Source organism: Xenopus tropicalis, chromosome 8 (genome assembly GCF_000004195.4).
Source record: "Xenopus tropicalis strain Nigerian chromosome 8, UCB_Xtro_10.0, whole genome shotgun sequence".
Taxonomy (NCBI): domain Eukaryota; kingdom Metazoa; phylum Chordata; class Amphibia; order Anura; family Pipidae; genus Xenopus; species Xenopus tropicalis.
In genome coordinates, this window is record NC_030684.2 from 23349682 (window position 1) to 23372088 (window position 22407).

At 38.4% G+C, this 22407-nt stretch overlaps 1 protein-coding gene across 6 annotated transcripts in view; it reads left to right on the forward strand.

Moving 5' to 3' along the window:
• Positions 1-22407, forward strand: part of atp2b3 (ATPase, Ca++ transporting, plasma membrane 3) — a 144523-nt gene that overhangs the window by 90272 nt on the left and 31844 nt on the right. For 2 of the 6 annotated variants that reach the window (XM_012967901.3, XM_012967905.3), the window contains exons 8-14: positions 5286-5357; positions 5742-5783; positions 11765-11929; positions 13685-13899; positions 20349-20591; positions 20708-20949; positions 21503-21737. In XM_012967901.3, coding sequence (XP_012823355.1) covers positions 5286-5357; positions 5742-5783; positions 11765-11929; positions 13685-13899; positions 20349-20591; positions 20708-20949; positions 21503-21737 — 1214 coding nt within the window. 6 annotated transcript variants of the gene reach the window in all.

A 22407-nucleotide genomic window follows, 5' to 3' on the forward strand; every position in this document is an offset into this window, starting at 1 on the left:
AAATATGCTAAATGACAACTTTTTATTTCAGGCGGTTCAAGAACCTACTAGAAATGACTTTATTTTGGACCTGGTAATATCTAATAATACTGAACTTATCTCTAACATTTGTGTGGGTGAGCATTTGGGGAACAGTGATCACAACATGGTCTCCTTTGAGTTAAAGCTGCAGAGACAGCTCTATGAGTGATTAACTAAAACGCTTGATTTTAGACGTGCAGACTTTGCCAGTATAAGGGCATCTCTGCAATGTGTCAACTGGGAAAGGCTTTTCATAGGGTTAAACACAGAAGGAAAATGGAACATCTTTAAAACATTGCTTTGCAGGTATACACAACAGTATATTCCCCTTGTAAGCAAGGAGAGGCATCGCAAAGCAAAACCTTTATGGCTGAATAAAAGTGTTAGTGTCGATGTTGGTAAGAAAAAAAGTGCTTTTAAAGCATTCAAGTTAGCTGGGGCAGCAGAAACTTTCATCAGGTACAAGGAAGCAAATAAAGCAGCAAAAAAGCTATCAGGCAAGCTAAAATAGAAATGGAAAGGGATATTGCAGCTAGGAGTAAAAAGAATCCAAAATTATTTTTTAATTATGTGAATAGTAAAAAAATGAAGAAAGAAGGGGTGGGAACATTATTATCACGGGGGGTAAGTTGGTGATGATAACTGGGAGAAGGCAGAAATTTTGAACTCTTAATTTTCATCTGTCTATACATCTAATGGCCGGCTAATGAAGGCTTCCCTTTTAATATGCCCAGTTCTAGTAATTTAGCTACTGACGCATGGGTCACTCGGGAGGAAATTCAAAAGAGACTTGAACATGAAAAGGTAAACAAAGGTCCAGGACCAGATGGGATTCATCCCAGGGTATTAAATGAGCTGAGCGCTGTGATTGCCAAACCTCTTCACTTAATTTTCCAGGATTCATGGAGGTCTGGCATGGTGCCGAGAGACTGGCAAATTGCTAATGTGGTGCCGTTATTTAAAAAGGGATCCCATTCTCAGCCTGAAAACTATAGGCCTGTTAGTCTTACATCAGTAGTAGGAAAGATTTTGGAAGGGGTAATAAGGGATAGGGTACTTAAATACATTGCAGTTCACAGTACTATAAGTTTGTGCCAGCATGGTTTTTTATGCATAACAGATCTTGCCAGACTAATTTAGTTGCCTTTTATGAGGAGGTGAGCAGGAACCTCGATGCTGGAATGGCAGTTTATGTCATCTACTTGGACTTTGCTAAAGCGTTTGATACAGTACCTCACAGAAGGTTAATGATCAAATTGGAGAATATTGGCCTAGAACATAATATTTGTAATTGGATAGAGAACTAGCTGAAGGATAGATTACACAGAGTGGTGGTAAATGGAACATTTTCTAATTGGACCAGTGTGGTTAGTGGAGTACCGCAGGGGTCAGTCCTTGGTCCTTTGCTTTTTAACTTGTTTATTAATGACCTGGAGGTGGGCATAGAGAGTACTGTTTCTATTTTTGCTGACGACACTAAATTGTGCAAAACTATAAGTTCCATGCAGGATGCTGCCGCTTTGCAGAGCGATTTGACAAAATTGGAAAACTGGGAAGCAAACTGGAAAATGAGGTTCAGTGTGGACAAGCGCAAAGTTATGCACTTTGGTAGAAATAATATAAACGCAAACTGTCTACTGAATGGTAGTGTGTTGGGGGTATCCTTAATGGAGAAGGATCTAGCGGTTTTTGTAGATCACAAGTTGTCTAATTCCAGGCAGTGTCATTCTGTGGCTACTAAAGCAAATAAAGTGCTGTCTTGCATAAAAAAGGGCATTGACTCAAGGGATGAAAACATAATTTTGCCCCTTTATAGGTCCCTGGTAAGGCCTCACCCTGAGTATGCAGTGCAGTTTTGGGCTCCAGTCTTTAATGCCCTTCCTAGAGATGTGGTAATGGCAGATTCTGTTAATGCCTTTAAGAGGGGCCTGGATGAGTTCTTGAACACGCATAGTATCCAAGTCTATTGTAATACTAATATCTACAGTTAGTATTAGTAGTTGTATATATAGTTTATGTATGTGAGTGTATAGATAGGTAAGTATAGGTTGTGTGTGCTGGGTTTACTTGGAAGGGTTGAACTTGATGGACTCTGGTCTTTTTCAACACTATGTAACTATAACTCTGTAACTATGGTAAAAAATATATTGATGCTGTTCGGGTTACCAAGCTTCAGAGTAAATGGAAATCACCACCAAGAGGTGGGTCCTGTCAAGTGACAGATGAAGATAACACGAAAATACAGCAAAGATGACAAAATGCCCCAAATCAGCTTCTTTGCCATTACAATTAGATGGCCTAGTTGTAGTTAATGCAGCCATACTATCTCCCTATCACAGAGAGGGAACTAACAATTTCATCCACCTCCTTAGTCTGCAAGATTGGCTTTATCTGCTCAGGCCACCACTTGGCATTGAGCATGCTCCATTTTCAAAGGCCATGTTTTCTCAAATTACTGATTGGAGCACTATGAGGAAAGCTATGCCAAATATAAGTCGTTTCACTGATTTTTTTGATATCTGTGAATATTTCTAGAGTATCTCCTTTTCAAAAGTTACCGTCCCATGGTATAGATTGTTAAAGCAAAACTCTTTCTTCAAACTTAAGAATTATATTTTTTAGCCAGTCACATATTTAAACAAGAGTGTGCATAATTACAAAGAACTGTAAGAACCTAGAACACATTTATAAGGATCATAAGGATCATAAGATAATGTCTTGCTGTGGATTCAAATTGGTCACTTAAGCCCCAAGTCACATTGCTTCCTCAAGTAACACATCATGTAAAATGCTATATATATTACGGCTTGATTCATTGGTTCCCTAACAATGGTGATGGCCCTTCAAAGTAGTGGATGAGGGTACACCCTGATGGCCAGTTAAAGAGGGGATTTGGGGTAAGTGTTAATTAGTACCCCCTGATCCTTATTCCAACAATACAGGATTACCCCTACTATCCTTCTATTATAAAGAATAGCAAGGGTGCCAGGCTGGTGTTTGCAAAACACTCCAAGCTAATAAGCCCATATTGTGCTCTTGGACTTTCTGTTTTGCAAACACAAGGCTGACACCCTTGCCATTCTTAAGTCAAGAGAAGATTTTGTTTTTGTATATAACTGAAAAAGCTTTAATACTTATTTTTGATCATCCTACATGCTGTGAAATGTAATTATTACACTCTTTGGGTTCCTGTAATTATTTTATTGCTGTGGCTTTTTCTTATTACAGCACTAAGCACCATTTACACCGGTTATAATTTACAGGATATCTGTGACTCTTGTGTATTATATAATTATATATCCCTCCAGATTGTCGCTTTCATTCTCATTGATGTCTCGCTACTTTATCCTTCACCTAATGAATCAGTCATATCTGAACACACCCCCCAGGGCTTTGCTGACTTCTTTAAAAGCAAAGTCGATTCTATCCGCATACAATTTTCCCAACCTTCAGATACCAGTAATCTCAACCTTCCTAAATCTCCTCTCTCCGTATTCAGCTCCTTCAATCTCGTAACAGAGTCTGAAGTTTCTCAGCTTCTCCGATCCTCTCCACCTACTACCTGCTCACTGGATCCTATGCCCTCATCCCTACTAAAACAGTGTGCCCCTGCCCTTACTCCAGCTCTTACCCACATATTCAATTCCTCTCTGGCTTCTGGTACTTTTCCCTCTCTCTTCAAACAAGCATGTGTCAAACCCATTCTTAAAAAGGCTACACTGGACCCGTCCTGCCTTTCTAACTACTGTCCCGTCTCTCTCCTGCCCCTAGCCTCTAAACTCCTGGAACGTCTTGTCTTTTCTCATGTCACTAACTTCCTCTGCACCCATAATCTGCTGGACCCTATGCAGTCTGGTTTTCGGCCTGCGCACTCCACTGAGATGGCCTTATGTAGAGTGGCAAATGATCTCCAGACTGCCAAGGCCAAAGGACGCTACTCAGTTCTCATTCTCCTAGACCTTTCCTCTGCTTTTGCAAATTCTCTATTCTCTGGGTATCCGGGATCAAGCTGCATCCTGGTTCTCTTCCTATCTCTCTAACCGCTCCTTCTCTTTTGCTCTTGCTAACAAATCCTCTACCCCAGTTCCGCTTAGTGTGGGAATGCCTCAGGGCTCTGTGCACCATTACTATTGTTACCCTGTTAATTCTTCACGCTGCCTTGGGGTTATCTTTGACCCAGTCACTCTGCTTCTCTAACCATATTAATAACACCGCCAAAACCTGCTGCTTTTTTCTCCGCAATATTGCTAAGATACACCCCTTTCTTTCAAGTAACAGCTAAAACACTAATCCATGCCCTTATCCTTTCCCGCTTAGATTACTGCAATCTCCTACTAACCGGCCTCCCAGACTCCCACCTCTCTCCCCTGCAATCAATTTTAAACTCTGCTGCCAGGATCCTCCTGCTCTCTCCGAAGAGGGAACCTGTTCAGCCTCAATTAATCTCTCTTGCATGGCTGCCTGTTAAGCAAAGGATAGCTTACAAAATCCTTCTGCTAACATTCAAAGCCCTTCACTCCTCTGCTCCTCACTACATTTCTTCACTGGTCTCCCTGCACGTTCCTGGTCGTCTCCTCCACTCCTCTCAGAGCCTCTGTCTTTTTACACCATCCACACCCACTGCACTCTCTTGTCTTAAACCTTAAATCTCGCTGCTTCTTACCTCTGGAACTCTATCCCTGAATTCCCCACTCTCTTTAAGAAAAAGCTCTGCTGTTACCTTCTGGAGAACTAAAACATTATTTTGCCACTTAAGGGCAAATGCCCATACCTGGTGCACTCTTACCTCCAATTTGTGCCTGTATGTTACCCAACCACTTAGATTGTAAGCTCTACGGGGCAGGGACCTCCTTCCTATTGTGTCTCATACCACATGGCACTTATTCCCTATTTATATATATATTTATTGTATTTATTTATTATATCATGTCCTCACTGTGTGTAATTTTGTATTTTGTAAGATTGTACAGCGCTGCATAAATAAAGTTTATGCATTTATATATATATTTATTGTATTTATTTATTATATCATGTCCTCCCTGTGTGTAATTTTGTATTTTGTAAGATTGTACAGCGCTGCATAAATAAAGTTATACATACATACATACATACATGTCCTGATTTAAGTTTCAAATCCATTTCATTATTTTGTCTGTTTCTCTTACTATCTCTCCTCCTTTCTATTTGCAATCATTTCTAAATCTTACCTTACTCCCCTTCTACAATATCGACCTCCTACTCCCCATTTGAACTGTTTTTCCTAGCTTCCAAATCCGCTGTCAATGCACACCAAATCACTGCTGCTAACGCATTCCTACCCTCTGGCTACATAAACGGTATGTGTAACTTAGAGACCAAAACCATCAGAAATAAGTATGGCCCTCCATGGTTAACATTGTAATGCATTTCTTGATGCAAGTAGTGGTGAAAGGAATTCTTAGACTTATCTTAACTTAGTAAAACAAAATTGGATTCCTTATCTATTCAAGTAGAAGGAAAGATGGCAAAAACTTGACATTTCTGTCATTTTTTGCAAGGTTTCTTGAAGCTGCAAATACCCGTTGCTTTATTCTCCTTTTTTTCAAACTCAGAATCAGTGTTGCTCTTTTTTTTTTTTGCATGAACCAGCTTCCCATTTTGTATACGTCTGTGGTTGTTGTTGTTCAGGGGCTGTGTTTTTGTTTTCATGTGTTGTGTTTGTCATCCCTCTTTTGATGTAGGAAAGCAGCAGGATGGGGCAGTGGAGACTAATCAGAACAAAGGTAATGTGAAAGTCATAGCTCCATACCAAAGGGAGGAAACTATGTTCTCATGGTTAGCAGCCATAATTTTCAAAGGAAACAGTTCCATTCATTGACTTCAATGACTTGAAAAGAAGTATGGCTTATAATAAGTGGGCCATTGGGTGTAACAGTTTGGTTTGGGTAAATTGGATCCTGGACAAGTGTTTCTAATGTTCAAAATGTTGGGAAGTATAAAAGTTAAAGAAAACAGTTCAACAGTGTCCGCAATGTGTGAAACCACGTGAAAAACCAAAGCCATAAACGGGTTCGACAGAAGCTGCTGACTCGGCCCTACCTTGTCACTCATTAGGCGACATATGGGGCCTATCATCAGGCCTGCCTGGATGAAAATCTGGCAGATATAAATCAGGATTGAAAATCCCATTAGACAAATAGTGCATCAGGCATTGATGTGGTCCTTGTCCAATGGAACTCCTTAGGGCAGCTTCTGCCATGAGGTAACGTGAGAACCTTGCCTCAGAGGGCAGTCAATGGCCAGTTACCAGGGCAGCCGCCTTTGAAAATTTAATAGTCAAATTGCCATTTTTTTAAATGGAAATTTGACTCTTACCAGTGCGGCGATGTAGCGCCTTGATCCCCTCCAACGCCAAAAGAGGTAAGCCTGAAGAGGCAGAGGGGGCAGCATTGAGGTTGCTATTACCCCAGAGACGCCCCTGGGCCTCTTTAGGCCCCAACGATCAGATCAGCACAATTTGGCCCTACATATACAGTGGAGGAAATAATTATTTGACCCCTCACTGATTTTGTAAGTTTGTCCAATGACAAAGAAATGAAAAGTCTCAGAACAGTATCATTTCAATGGTAGGTTTATTTTAACAGTGGCAGATAGCACATCAAAAGGAAAATCGAAAAAATAACTTTAAATAAAAGATAGCAACAGATTTGCATTTCATTGAGTGAAATAAGTTTTTGAACCCTCTAACAAAAAAAGACTTAATACTTAGTGGAAAAACCCTTGTTTGCAAGCACAGAGGTCAAAAGTTTCTTGTAATTGATGACCAAGTTTGAGCACATTTTAGGAGGAATGTTGGTCCACTCCTCTTTGCAGATCATCTCTAAATCCCTAAGGTTTCGAGGCTGTCTCTGTGCAACTCTGAGCTTGAGCTCCCTCCATAGGTTTTCTATTGGATTAAGGTCCGGAGACTGACTAGGCCACTCCATGACCTTAATGTGCTTCTTCTTGAGCCACTCCTTTGTTGCCTTTGCTGTATGTTTTGGGTCATTGTTGTGCTGGAACACCCATCCACGACCCATTTTCAGTTTCCTGGCAGAGGGAAGGAGGTTGTCGTTCAGGATTTCACGATACATGGCTCCGTCCATTTTCCCATTAATGCGAATAAGTTGTCCTGTGCCCTTAGCAGAAAAACACCCCCAAAGCAAAATGTTTCCACCCCCATGCTTGACGGTGGGGACGGTGTTTTGGGGGTCATAGGCAGCATTTTTCTTCCTCCAAACACAGCGAGTTGAGTTAATGCCAAAGAGCTCTATTTTGGTCTCATCAGACCACAGCACCTTCTCCCAGTCACTCACAGAATCATTCAGGTGTTCATTGGCAAACTTCAGACGGGCCTGCACATGTGCCTTCTTGAGCAGGGGGACCTTGCGAGCCCTGCAGGATTTTAATCCATTGCGGTGTAATGTGTTTCCAATGGTTTTCTTGGTGACTGTGGTCCCTGCTAATTTGAGGTCATTAACTAACTCCTCCCGTGTAGTTCTAGGATGCTTTTTCACCTTTCTCAGAATCATTGACACCCGACGAGGTGAGATCTTGCGTGGAGCCCCAGAGCGAGGTCAATTGATGGTCATTTTGTGCTCCTTCCATTTTCGAACAATCGCACCAACAGTTGTCACCTTCTCTCCCAGCTTCTTGCTAATGGTTTTGTAGCCCATTCCAGCCTTGTGCAGGTCTACAATTTTGTCTCTGACATCCTTGGACAGCTCTTTGGTCTTTCCCATGTTGGAGAGTTTGGAGTCTGCTTGATTGATTGATTCTGTGGACAGGTGCCTTTTATACAGGTGACTAGTTAAGACAGGTGTCCTTAATGAGGTTGACTAATTGAGTAGAAGTGTCTAACCACTCTGTGGGAGCCAGAACTCTTAATGGTTGGTAGGGGTTCAAAAACTTATTTCACTCAATGAAATGCAAATCAGTTGCTATCTTTTATTTAAAGTTATTTTTTCGATTTTCCTTTTGATGTGCTATCTGCCACTGTTAAAATAAACCTACCATTGAAATGATACTGTTCTGAGACTTTTCATTTCTTTGTCATTGGACAAACTTACAAAATCAGTGAGGGGTCAAATAATTATTTCCTCCACTGTAGGTGGCCAAATCAGACGACCTTAGCCAAACAAAGTAGCTATTCAACCTAAAAGTATTTCCTACTGCAAACAACTAATTTGTACTGTGATTTAAGCAAACAAAAGGAATTCTGGGAGTGAATTCCAAACTCTTAAAAAAAATCCCATTTACATGGGTTTATCCTATAGGCTACAGCTCACCCACTGGGTTTGAAGCTGAAGCCAAGACAATAGCTGATCAGATTCCCAACTACAGACCGGTTTTGCCTTTCTTGAGGCTCATCAGTGTAGTGTAGGGTTTTCTGATCAGCTTAGGTAGAGTCACCATGTGGTTCTACAAACAAATAAATTAGGTTGAGGAGACTGCCTCATACAGACAAAAGCAAACAAAAGGAATTCTGGGAGTGACTTCACTAAAGGTGGCCATACACGCACCGATATTATCGTACGAAACCTCGTTTCGTATGATAATCGGTGCGTGTATGGTATGTCAGCGAGCCGACCGATGTCGCAGGAAGCTGCTGAAATCGGTCGGCTCGTTGATCGGCCAGGTTAGAAAATTTTGATCGGGCGCCATAGAAGGCGCCTGACCAAAATTCTCCCTTCAGAGCTGAATCGGCAGAAGGAGGTAGAAATCCTATTGTTTCTACCTCCTTACCTGCCGATTCAGCCCTGAATGGTGTGTGGCGGATCTGACGATGTTTCGTGCGACCGATGGTCGTACGAAACATCGTCGGATCGCCACGTGTATGGCCAGCTTAAGAGTTTGGAATTCACTCCCAGAATTCCTTTTGTTTGCTTTTGTCTGTATGAGGCAGTCTCCTCAGCCTAATTTATTTGTTTACTGTGATTTACAAAATGATAGCAGCAGCAGTTGGTTGAACCATGCCAAAATGTTCATGGCAGGTGTGCATTTGTCTGTGAATCCACTGTCTCAGAAATCCCACCGTCGTGAACAGGACTGCTCAACTGTCCAGTGGCATGAGTTGTTGGCATGAATACTGAGTTGTTCGCAGCAAGAACAACTTTTACTTTATTAAAACATATTAAAAACAGTTACGGTGCACTACTCGTTTTGATATGAAGGTGCTAAAGTATATAAGGATAATAACAGGAAAACCTACAATATATTGCTCTATGTTAGAAAAAAATAGTATAGAAAAAAATGACAATTTTGAGGTATTTACTCTAACCAAATCTTATCTATAAGATATATAAATCTCATATACAAAATCTATATAAAAAACAACAGAATGTGCATGTCAAGATGTAAATGGTTATCTCTTTAATACATTTCTTTTAGTTTTAAGTTGGGGTGCGGTTGGTTGCCATTTTTCCTTACATTTAAAATAATTTTTTGCATTAATTGAATGGCAGCATAGAGATATTTGTTGTGGTGTCATTTGTTCTTTTCTTTCATTTAAAATCATTTCTTTTCAGCAGAACAAAGTTAAAGCAAAAGTTCATCAGTCATGCCCATCTGGACTTTAAATGTAAAATTAATTTAGGCGGACAGTGGTCTGGAATAAACCATTAGAATGCTGTATAATTTCTTCAGCGCCATAACACGGTTACAATTTGCATTATATACCATTTATATTATACTATAATATACACCGCAGTTGAGTCAGCTTTCAATTCAGACCAGAATCCTCATCTCCTCATCTTCCTCATCTGGAAATTCATCATACACTGGCAGATTATATTTCCAAAAATGCCTGATCGACCAACCTGCTAATGTTTACAGTGCATGGACAGTGGTCAGAATCACCAGGCCACCATACACGCACTCCTGTGATTTTATGGATAGGAGTTTGGTCATCTTTGGCTCAGCCCACTACAAATAAATTGAATTAACTCAATGTTCCTCTCTGAGTTTCCTGTCTGTAAATTAGACAAACTATAATAAATGAATATAGTCAGCTTTATATCACTGAAATAAATGGATGCATGCTTTAACAGTTACATATGCATGTGCAATCTGTTATTAGTCTTCAATAACTGATCCTTTAAAACAAAAATTAGTGAGCCACCCCCCCTCCAAAAAAAACAATTATTTCTGAACATTGGAACAGTCACAGCATGGGCATCCGCATCCAATCAGCCATCTCATTTATCCCTGCCCACTTTGTAACTTGGGAATAGAATTGGGAATAAGTCTCACAGCAGGGCTTCTATTGTGGAGGTGCATTTGTACACCTCAGGAGCATTGTGTTGGTAAAGTCCTGATGGTCGAACTGCCACCACCTAAGAGCTATAATTGTATGAAAACAATACAATCTAAAAAAATCCACAAGCTAAAAAATGGTTACAAGCAGAAAATATTCATACATTGAAATGCAAGCTACTGTAATAAAACAATTTAGAAGCATTATGAGGACGGAGATGAAAATAATGAATTTCAGAATCCCATCAGTGCCTTTGGGTTTCCCTTGTGTTGCCATGAAGAAAAGCAATAGAGAATTCTCAGGTCCACAGTTTTGATCTGCTATTTTCAATTAACACCCTATAAGGGTTGGACTGGCCTTTCATAGTACAGGTGTGGGATCCCTTATCTGGAAACCCATTATCCAGAAAGTTCAAAATTACGGAGAGGCCATCTCCCATAGTCTCTTTTATAAGCAAATAATTCTAATTTTTTAAAAATGATTTCCCTTTTCTCTGTAATAATAAAACAGAACCTTGTACTTGATTCCAACTTAGATATAATTAATTCTTATTGGAGGCAAAACAAGCCTATTGGGTTTATTCAATATTTAAATGATTTTTAGTAGACTTAAATTGTGGAGATCCAAATTATTAATAGATCCCTTATCTGGAAAAGCCCAGGTCCGAAGCATTCTGGATAACAGGTCCCATACCTGTACTAGAAGGTCTCATGTTGGGTCCAGGCCTTGGTGGGCCCCACCCTAGGAAAATTTAAATCAGCTCATTCTTATTTTCATCATGGTCATATTTATAAAAACCCATATCATTTGGCACTATCTAAATCTAAATGTTGTGAGTGGGCAAAGCCTTGTTGTGTATAATACTGACCCTGTGTTTCAAAGTTCAGATGCTTGGAAAAAAACTATAATGTCCAAGGTGGACAAAAGTGAAATATAAAAATGTTCAAATATCAGTGCTCAAGATGGCTGACCATAACATAATGTCTCATTTGAGTTTACTGATTGTCTCTTTCATTCCTTAACTTGCAAATTATTAAGCTCCATAATCTTTTCTTCTTTGATTCCTTAAATATCTATGTGATTGTCATTTATGTCAATATGTGTATTTTCTAGGCTTAGATTACTCAGTAAAACTAACTTTATCACGTAGAATCTTAGCTATTTTTTCTCATTCATCATTCACACTGACTCCTATGGTCTCATATACAGTAGTTTTTCTACAACCAAGTGTTCTTCTAATAACAAAAGAGGGTTGTGTTGTTGTTGTGTTACGAAAGACACATATTGATGTGCTTAAATGTTGTATTTAGGAAATATGCAAGTTATTATTTTATGTATTAAAATCACAATGTGAAAGTCTAGGAATCAGCCATTTTCATAAATGGTCACCTTTATAGTTTATAATGACCCTAATAATGACTCCACTACCCCTTCCCTAATTTCACAGACTGTTTTTAATTTTTTTTCTAGCAAAAAAGCAGGATGGGGCAGTTGCCATGGAAATGCAGCCACTTAAGAGCGCAGAAGGAGGAGAGATGGAAGAAAGGGAAAAGAAGAAAGCCAGTGTCCCCAAAAAGGAGAAATCAGTTTTACAGGGGAAGCTTACAAAACTGGCCGTTCAGATAGGAAAAGCAGGTACTTTGCAGTGAAATATTTGCTTACAAAAATGAAAATAAATATATTAGCTGTTGGTTCTGCATCCTTATTTGATACTGCACACAGCAGGGGAAAGAAAGTTAGGGACGGAGGATTGGTCCATTAGAAGCACACTATAACAAATGCAACAGGGAGAAACAGAGCAATCTAACAGCTTGTTGCTTTCAGTTTTCGCCGACAGGGTTGGAAAAAAAACGAAACCCTGTCCAACCCTGTTCCCTGATATCTGGGCAATTGCTTTTTATTTTGTTTTTGCTATGACTTGCTATGGCTCAATAGGCAAAAGATGTTTGGGTATATTGATATTATTGGCAGTCTGAGTAATGATTATGACATTGTTGCTTAAGTCCAGTATTGAATTGCAGTTCACTGGACCAGTAGAGATTAAGGGGGTTATTTATCAACATTTGAATTCACATTTTTTCCATGATTCAATTTTTACGCTAAAATTCCCAATATTTAAATTATGGTTCAAAAACTTGAATGTTCCATATCTATTAATATCTATTAATATCTATTTAATGTTCTATATCTATTAAGTGCAAAACACTCTTAAATAAAAAAAACTTTCAAGTTTTTTTAAAATGCAACTTTATTCTAATTAGAAATAGCTCTCAAATTCACAATCTGGAAAAACTGATAAATAATCCCATAGTTGTTGCTAATAAGACAGGGCAAAACTCTTTACTCTTGCTAACGCATATTAATACATGACTGCTTTATGTCTCCATCTTCTTCAAAGCTAACTCTACCAAGACATCAATTTTAAAGTTTTTCAGTAGTGCAAAAAAGAGCTAAACTCTTAAAATTGAGTTAGTATATGGTCACCTTAGAGGGATGTCTTGCAGCTTTATAATAGGATTGATCTATGCTTTCAAAGTTCACCATCTTGGTTATTGTTTTGAGTGTCTGTGGCACTGCACATGCTCAGCATACTCTGATTCTTTCAGGGTTATGTAATAAAAGGCACATAGTTTGCCCAGGTGCAGTAACCCATAGCAACCAATCAGCAGGTAGAATTTACAGGCCCCCTGTTTAAAAGCAAACATCTTATTGGTTGCTATAGATTACTGCTACTGGGAAAATTTAGGGGCTGATTTACTAATCCACAAATCCGAATGGGAAAAATTCGGATTGGAAAATGAACATTTTGCGACTTTTTCGTATTTTTGCGACTTTTTCATAGCCATTATGACTTTCGGGAATTGTCGCAACTTTTTCATAGCCATTACAAATTTCGTGAATTGTCGCGACTTTTTCATAGGCATTATGACTTTGGTGAATTGTCGCGACTTTTTCGTATTGAGCGCTTGAAAAAGTCGCAAAATACCGATCATTACGAAAAAAACGCATTTGGACGCTTTTCGGACGTTCGTGGATTAGTAAATGTGCCCCTTAGTGTCTTTTATTACATATGGGGATTACACTCCTAACTTATTCTCCAAAGATTTGAAACAGGCAAATAAACAGTGGCGTAAATATAGAGAAAGCAGACCCCGCAGTCCCAGGGGGGCCTGGAGTGCAGAAACTGCTTGTTAATTACATATCCAAATATCTGATTACTTGCTTTATAATACTTACAGGCACTAATGAATAACTTGCAACATTAACACTTATAGAGTTGTATGTCTGTCTCTTTCTCTCTGACCCTTACTAACCTGGTTTGTACTTTCTGACTTATTCCCTCCCATTCTTCCCTTCTGCTCCTATTGTTTTTTCCAACCTTGACACCAGGTCTGGTGATGTCAGCTATTACGGTTATCATCTTGGTGCTCTACTTTGTGATTCAAACCTTTGTGGTCGATGGCAAAGTTTGGCTAACGGAATGTACCCCTGTCTACGTGCAATACTTTGTGAAATTCTTCATCATTGGAGTCACTGTTCTAGTGGTGGCTGTGCCAGAGGGGCTGCCCCTTGCTGTCACCATCTCATTAGCCTATTCTGTTAAGGTAAGCAGGAAATTTCTGTTTGAGAAAAAAAAGTCTGCCCAATTTCCAATGGTCATTATTGCGTCTTTTTCATATTAGAAAACATGGGCAAATTTATAAACACAACTTATTTATTTTACACCATGTAAAATTGTGGCATTTAAAATAAGATTCATATATTCTATATGTAAAAGAATACAGGCATGGCATCTGTTATCTGGAAACCCGTTAACCAGAAAGCTCCGAATTACCAGGTCATCTCCCATAGAGTCCATTTAATTCACATAATTCAAAATTGTTAAACATTAATCCTTATTGGAGGCAAAACAATCCTATTGGGTTTAATTCATGTTTAACCGTTTTTCTGCCAAAGGTTAAACATGAATTAAACCCAATAGGATTGTTTTGCCTCCAATAAGGATTAATGTTTAACAAAAAGGCTTTATCTGCCAGTGACGTGCCTCATACGTCGTTGGCAGATAAAGGATACTCTCTCGAGATGACAGCCCCCTGGGCAACGAGTGGGCTGTCATGTTGGTCCTGCGACGCAATCGTTGCAGGACCGACCTACTTGCAGCTGCTGCTTGTACTGCTTCCTCCTTCCCCCCCCCCAGCCGCCTCCCACTGACCTCCTCCCGAGGACTGCAGCCAGAAGGACCAGGCAGGTAAGTGCGATTTTTTTTTTCATTTACACAAACTTTTACACACATCTACACACACTTTTTTTTCATATTGCACACTTATATACACTCATATATACACACATATATATATACAGTATATATATACATACTTATATATACACTCTTATATACACACTTACACACTGTCACACAACTTTTTTTTTTTTATAAGTTTTTTTTAAGGTTTTAACATTTTTAACAACAACAGAAAAAAAAACAGTTTAGAAGGAAAAGAAGAAAAGAGGAAAGAAGGAGAAAGTATATAGAACTTTGTCGAGCCTGGCAGAGTTATACAGATTGTGCATGTGACCAGGTGTCCCACTCTGCATTAAACTTGGTTGGGCAGCCTCTAGAGATATAGACTAGTTTTTGCTTAGTTAGCACGTCGTTGATTAATTTTAAGTGAGGGGGCAGTAGCCGATTTCCAATTTAGCAAAATGGCTTTTTTAACATAAAATAGCAGTTGCAAATAGCACAAATGTTGGTATGGCGATAACCCCAGGTCTTCTAGCACCCCCAATAAACATAGCTTTGGGGAGTGTATGTTAGGGAAAGCCAATGTTTCATTGATGTATTTCAACACTGCTGACCATAATTGTTGAATGGCTGGGCATTCCCAAAATACATGGAGAAAGGACCCTATTGCTGTGTTACATTTGGGGCATAGGTCCGATGTTTTACATTTGGGGCATAGGTCTGATGTCTGTCACACAACTTTTACATGGGTACACACATGTATACACAAACACACAAAAAAATTTTTTTCATTTTACTTCTCTTTTTTAGTTTCTTTTCCCTAAAAACTGTTTATTTTGACAGCGTGACTATTGGATAAAATATTCTGACCACTAATTACGCTGTTGTGTGACTTATTTTGTTGTTTCACTAATTTGCACAATTTTTGTGGTCTTGTTGCATTTTGTATCCCTGTATTAGTGTTCCTGATCTGTTTTTAGCGTAGCTTTGTCATGTGTAACTTTGATGTAGAAAAATAACTTTACCTATTTTGAATTCACCAGAATGTGTACTTTCCAAAAATATATGGTTTTCTGGGTGTCTCTGTATAGTTAGGGGGTCTTATGGCACATAATACGCTGTCAGGGGGCTCTGTGTGCAAAAGCTGCGTTGGTAGGCGAGAAATCCATATGCGCTATTTTAATTTTGGGGTCAGTACATACCACAGACTTTGGTATATCTATGCATATTGGGCATCAAACTGTTCAGTAGGCCTTAGGTGTTCCTATTTGGGGTGATTTGCCTTTGTATGCAAGAAATTGTGTGAGATAAATATGGCAAACTGCAACATTTTTAGGCGATTTTCTGAAATGTCATAAAAACCACTAACTTTAGGAAAGCTTTGCAGATTGGTACTTTGGTGTAGGTACTTTCCAAAAATATATGGTTTTCTGGGTTTCTCTGTACAGTTAGGGGTTCTTACGGCACATAATACACGGCCATTGGGCTTTTTTTGCAGAAATTGAGTTGGCAGCTGGTAAAATTCCTATGCACTATTTTCATTTGGGTGCCGCTGTACATCATATACTTTGGTAAATCTTTCATATTGGGCATCAAACTGTTCAATATACCGCTGGAATTAATATTTAGGGTGATGTGTCATTATATGTAAGAAGTGTTCTAAGATAAATGTGGCAAATTGCAACAATTTTAGGTCTTTTTCGGAAACGTCATAAAAACCATTAACTTTAGGAAAGCTTTCCAGATTGGTACTTTGGTGTAGAAAGTCTTCTTTACCCATGTTGGATTTGTCAGAATGTGTACTTTCCAAACATATATGGTTTTTAGGGGTCACCCTACATTTCTACACAGCAAATAATTCACTCTACCATTTTTACCAATTTTATCCTTGACCCAAAAAATGTATTTTTTCTTAGTTGTAATATTGGTGTGTAGGTAGCCATCTTGGGTCATTGTGCCTGATCCCAAGCTTTTAGAAAGAGCCAGGACTTCACAATGGAACTGCTTTCAGATAAGCCATTGGTTTTCCAACTCAATAAAACTGAGTCATGATTTTTAGCAATGCAGGTGTCAGGGAGCTGCTATCTTGTTATCTTCTCGTTGTTCTGCTTATCACTGCTGGGGGGAGGGGCAGACACCAATATTCCCTAATTTCATATTGGCTGTGTGTGCCAAAATATCTTTTGGGCCCACTTTATAAACCCAATGTGTGCACTTTTAAAGTAAAAAGTGACTAAAGTTTATCAAAGCACAAGTCACATGGCTGAGGGCACCTGGAAAATTAAGGCTATATCTTACCCCATGTCAAATTTCAAAATTAGATTAAAAAAAATCTGTTTGCTCTTTTGAAAAATGGATTTCAATTCAGCATTCTGTTGGAGGAGTGCTATTAACTGATGCATTTTGTAAAAAACATGTTTTCCCTGTGACAGAGTCTCTTTAACTTCCTACAGGATGAGTAATATTTACAGTACCACTAAATAGGGAAAGCACAAAGGCAAATATTTTCATTTATGCAAGTGCAATCCATCCTTTTTGACTTGCAACTATTTGAATGCAGGGAATTTACACACACCTTTTCATGCTGTTCAGACAAGTTGGTGACCAATTATTACCAGAAAAGGGGTGTTTAGTCTTTATGCTACTTTTGGCTGATCAGCTGCAAATAATCACTTTTGTTCAGTGGACAAAAAAATTTCTTAGGTGTAGGGAAATTTCATATGCTGTAAACTTTAGCTCTCCTATTGGAATTTTCTTAAAGCTTCTGCTTACACAAATCCTTATCTGACACTAATTAAACCCATGTGAACTTTCCGCTACGCTCAGTTCTTTGCTGGTTTCCTTTATATTTTCTTTTTATTTTATGGCTTTTGTTAAGCTTCCCTTCTTCTTCTTGGTTTCTCCCAGGTCCTGCCATAGGTTGTAGTGTTTTAGAAAAAGGAAATGTTGGACAGATTAACTTTAACCGTTTCCTTTAGTTTTTTTGTGTGCATATGAACCAAAATCATGATAGAGTAGTGTATACCTTTGTCCATGGGTGCCTCTAGCAGATGCTTTCGTGCATTTGGCTCAAAAGAATCTTCATATGTTCTTTAGACTCCTGAGTGACCACTGATGACCTGTGGACAAGATGGTGTCATCTTACAAAATGGTGTTATCTACTTGCATGTTAAAAAAAATGTGCAAAGGACAATAAAAATTGCTTGCAGCTGTATCTGTGCCCTTTAACCCTCTTGATAGCTAGTTGCAGTGGTGACTGAAGAAAATTGGAAGCTCCATGTTTTACTTCACTTTCTTTCCCAGAAATACTCCAACATGAATGAAGAAAAGACAACTGGTCTTACCAGGATACCAGGAAAACACCTGATGGGCCCAGGTGTCAATGGGTCCTCGTGCTTCTAACTATTTAGCCTATTTCATGGTCATTCTCTATTTCTGTATGGGAACAAGGTAGCTTGATAGATGGAAGAATAGAGTATAGTATGTAGAGAAAAGAGACTATGATAATAAAGAGTTTGAGGGAGGAGAGGAGGAATAATAGTTTAGAAAGTGGGTCCATGGTCAAAGGCTTTCTGGTGGGGCCCTGGTCTCTTTAAAGCAAAAACAGATTGTGTTGTTACAAAAGAACATTTGCCTTACACTTTAATCACAGGTGTTAATAGGAATGCACTAGGTTGTGAACATGGATAAAATAGGCTGCACCAACATCACTGATTCCATTGCACTAGAACCGGATAGAAGTTGTTGTAAAATTGGGGGAAAAAAATGGGAAAGTAAAGCAACAGACTGGCTAATTTTTATGTTATGTCTTATGTTATGTGTTTACATTTTATGGGTAAAAACTGCTACGCCAACATAACTGTTACATGTTACAACCTCAGCTTGTGGATCATATTTGTAAAGTATTATTTTATATATAACTTCACAGAAAGATAAAAGACCAACATATAGTATAATTAAGGAGCAGAATGCACAAGGTGTCTACCTCCCTTATTAAATAAATAAATAGAACAAAACAGGTTTTCTGTGCTTAATCTTAATATTTAATACTTAACTTTTAATTCATCTGACTCTAAAAACAATTCATAGTATAAATACACAAAAATCACTGAATAAGATCTCAGTTTATTAATCCATAGCACACTATGGAATAAATTAAGGTTAAAAACACAAACATATGCTCTGTATTGTTCAATTCAATTCATTTTACATTTATTTACAATATAAATAATTTCAGAGCATAACTTAATAAGACACACATGCGACATGGGTGCCTAATTAATGTGTCCTCTCTATATATACATGGGGGAAGCTGAAGGAGATTATTAGCACATGATAAGAGGAGGGTTGTTAAAGTGATACTGACAGCCAATTAAAAAAAAAAAGAAGAAATTAAACCCAAACTTATATGATTCAATTAGAAATCCCGCAGTCAATGTTAAGCATCTGTACAAAGATTTTCAGTACCTAGACACATAAAAATACAGAAATAAAATAATTACATGCTGGCTGGGAACTGGTCCAAATTCTCTAATTCTACAGGCCCTGTATTTAATTTGAAAGCACAAGCTTACTATTTAATGAGGAATCTGCATCCAGGCTTTAAAAAAGAGAATATCACCAGCAAACACAGACAACCATATGGCTCCAGGTGGCATATTGATAAATTCTGATTATTAATCACATAAGAACATTATGGGTAAACCCATAAAAACAATGTTTAACCCCTTCCCTGAAGATAAAGTGACCAGATTTAAATTTTTTGAGTTAAACCATTCCCACTTTTGACCTCTCCCACTCTGACCTTGCCTATGTACCACCACAAATTTTTATTTTATGCTCACAGAACACATTGCAGAATAAATTGTATGATATCTTCATGCTGAATGCCCACAAAACACATATACAGTACAGTATACATAAAGGAAATTGAATGCCCCAAAACACATAGCTTTATATATTCAATGCCCACAGAATATTTACAATCATTAAAGTTGGCAGTGTATGTAATGTAAAATGCATAGCAGAAATGTTATTTTGAAGAGACAGAGGATAAGGTTGAATTACAGACTTCTAAAACCAGTGTCCAGTTACACATCACTTCTCTAAACCATTGCTTCTGAGCAGCCTTTGCTGTCAGTAAGTTTTTATGCTGTACTATTGTTCCCAATCGTTTTCACTTAGCTGTGCAGAATACATAAGGATATTTCTGAAAAGGCAAACACAGGCGGGGATGCTTCACGGAAGCAATTTTTTCATGGGCACAGTCCCTGGGAAAAAGGGACAGATAGTAACGATAACAAAAAATCTATAGTGCTGGCAGTCAGTCTTGACAGCCAACACTATATGGTATGATCTATGGAATGCTACTGAACCATTTATAATTTTTGAACTTGAACTTAACAGAAACTATTCTTTACCTCTAAAGAGATGTCCTTTACAGTAGTGATATGCGGGCCTGCCCAAAACCCATTGGTTTACCTGTGGGTTAGGCAGGTTCAAGAGAAATCTTTAGGTGGGTGGCTGGCAAAGGCCTCTTCCCATACGTGCTGTCAATATCCTCTTTGAAGCGCTCTACAACATACTTTCCAGGCTTAAGCATTACTGCCATATTCCTACAATGCCTAATTTACAAACAATTCTGAAACCATTAAAACGTTTAATGAATATATATTGAAAATTTGGTTAGAATTATCTTTTCTTTCATTATGCAAAGATGTATTGGGGTGGAGTTCCTTTTAAACACATTGTATGAAGTACTATCCACTGCCCTATCTTTATAGCATTTGAAATAATGTGTTTTCTTAACAGAAAATGATGAAGGACAACAACCTTGTACGGCACCTTGATGCTTGTGAAACCATGGGAAATGCCACTGCCATCTGCTCAGACAAAACGGGAACTCTGACTACAAACCGGATGACAGTTGTGCAGTCTAACATTGGAGATATCCATAATAAGGATAAACCAGATCCCAGCTCTATCAATCACAAAATTTTGGACCTGCTTGTCAATGCCATTGCCATTAACTGTGCCTACACCACCAAGATTCTAGTAAGTCTTGAGTCTAATCATTTACACTGTTACACACTGAGCAATCAATTCCATGAAATTACCAAGCGTTTTGCACTTCTTAATTCTTTATATTATAATTTAATTCTTATACTAAGCCTCCAGAGAAAGAAGGAGCACTTCCCCAGCAAGTAGGCAATAAAACTGAGTGCGCCCTGCTTGGATTTGTTTTGGATATGCAAAGGGACTACCAGCTGGTGCGAGACCAGATTCCTGAGGAGACGCTCTATAAAGTCTATACCTTTAACTCTGTTCGCAAGTCCATGAGCACTATAATACGCCTACCCAATGGAGGATTCAGATTGTACAGCAAGGGAGCCTCAGAGATTGTCCTGAAAAAGTGAGTGTTTCAATGTAAATTAAATAATAGCCTTTTCTGGGTAGTTTGGATATAAACTCTAAATGGAACATGGGAGTTCCACCATCAAAGTGATATGAGCTGTAGCTCATATCACTTTGATGGTGGAACTCCCAGATACAGGATACAAGGGAAGATAGGCTAAGGCTAGGACCTCACATGGTCTAAACCTTGCCTCTAACATACTTAATATGACGGGTTGTACCCAGAGATGCAGATATTATTCTGTAAAGTGCTGCGTAAATTGCTGGTGCTATATAAATACTAATAATACTGCAAAACATTTAATATTTGTCACTCTTGGTGACAAATATAAGCATATCATTTTAAAGGATACCATGAATTACCTGTAAATGGTATCCTTATAATATACATTTAATGAGATTAACATTTATAATTAGTGCTCATTGATATCATTTTGCATGTAATTTTACTTAACTCTTGCTGGCTTTTACTTTTGTCCCCCAGTTTTGAAGCATTGTGATTTTGTTCCAAGAACAGTATTTGACCTAACCAGTTGCATTCCTTGTGGTAGGTGTTCAAACATCTTAAACAGTGCTGGAGATCTTCGAGCATTTAGGGCACGGGATCGGGAGGAAATGGTTAAAAAAGTCATTGAACCCATGGCTTGTGATGGACTGCGTACCATCTGCATTGCCTATCGTGATTTTCCAGGAGTGCCAGAGCCAGAATGGGAGAATGAAAATGAAATTGTATGTGATCTGACTTGCATTGGGGTTGTAGGAATAGAAGATCCTGTAAGGCCTGAGGTAGGCATCTTCATTGATTGTTTTTTTTTAATATTTATTCTGGATCCTTAGCCTATTTTAAAAAAAGGGTTTTTTTGTAGGCCAACTTGATTTTTATATTGTCTTCTTATTTGAGATTTCTTTAATTTGTATATATTTATTATAAGCTGCATATTTATCATAATAAGATTCAGCAAACAAACAAATCATGGGAAAGCAAAGGTTGCTGCCCACAGGTTTATATTCTGACAAAGGATAAAACATGCATTTAGGGATAGATATTATAAAGTGATGTCATGTGTTTGCATAATAAACGGGGTGAACCTTCTGCTAAACTGATAGTGAGCAATACCTTACACACACACACAAGTAAAAATAGAATGAAATAAATGCACTTTTCTTTGTATGATTATAGTTTAAAAGGAAAGCCGGTTCAGCATTAATTCAACACAAATCGCAGAGTCCCACAACTTTTGTGCAAGACCTTCAGGTTCCTGATAACCAAACCATGATCCAAATTTTCTGGAACTCATTCAGGAGTCCTAGGTGAAGCTACTGACAGATAGTGGAGGCTCCATTTTATACAAGAGTTCTTAGAAATGCCCAACACATAGGGGCACATTTACTAACCCACGAATCCGAACCATATTGGGAAAATTCCAATTGGAAAACGAACATTTTGCGACTTTTT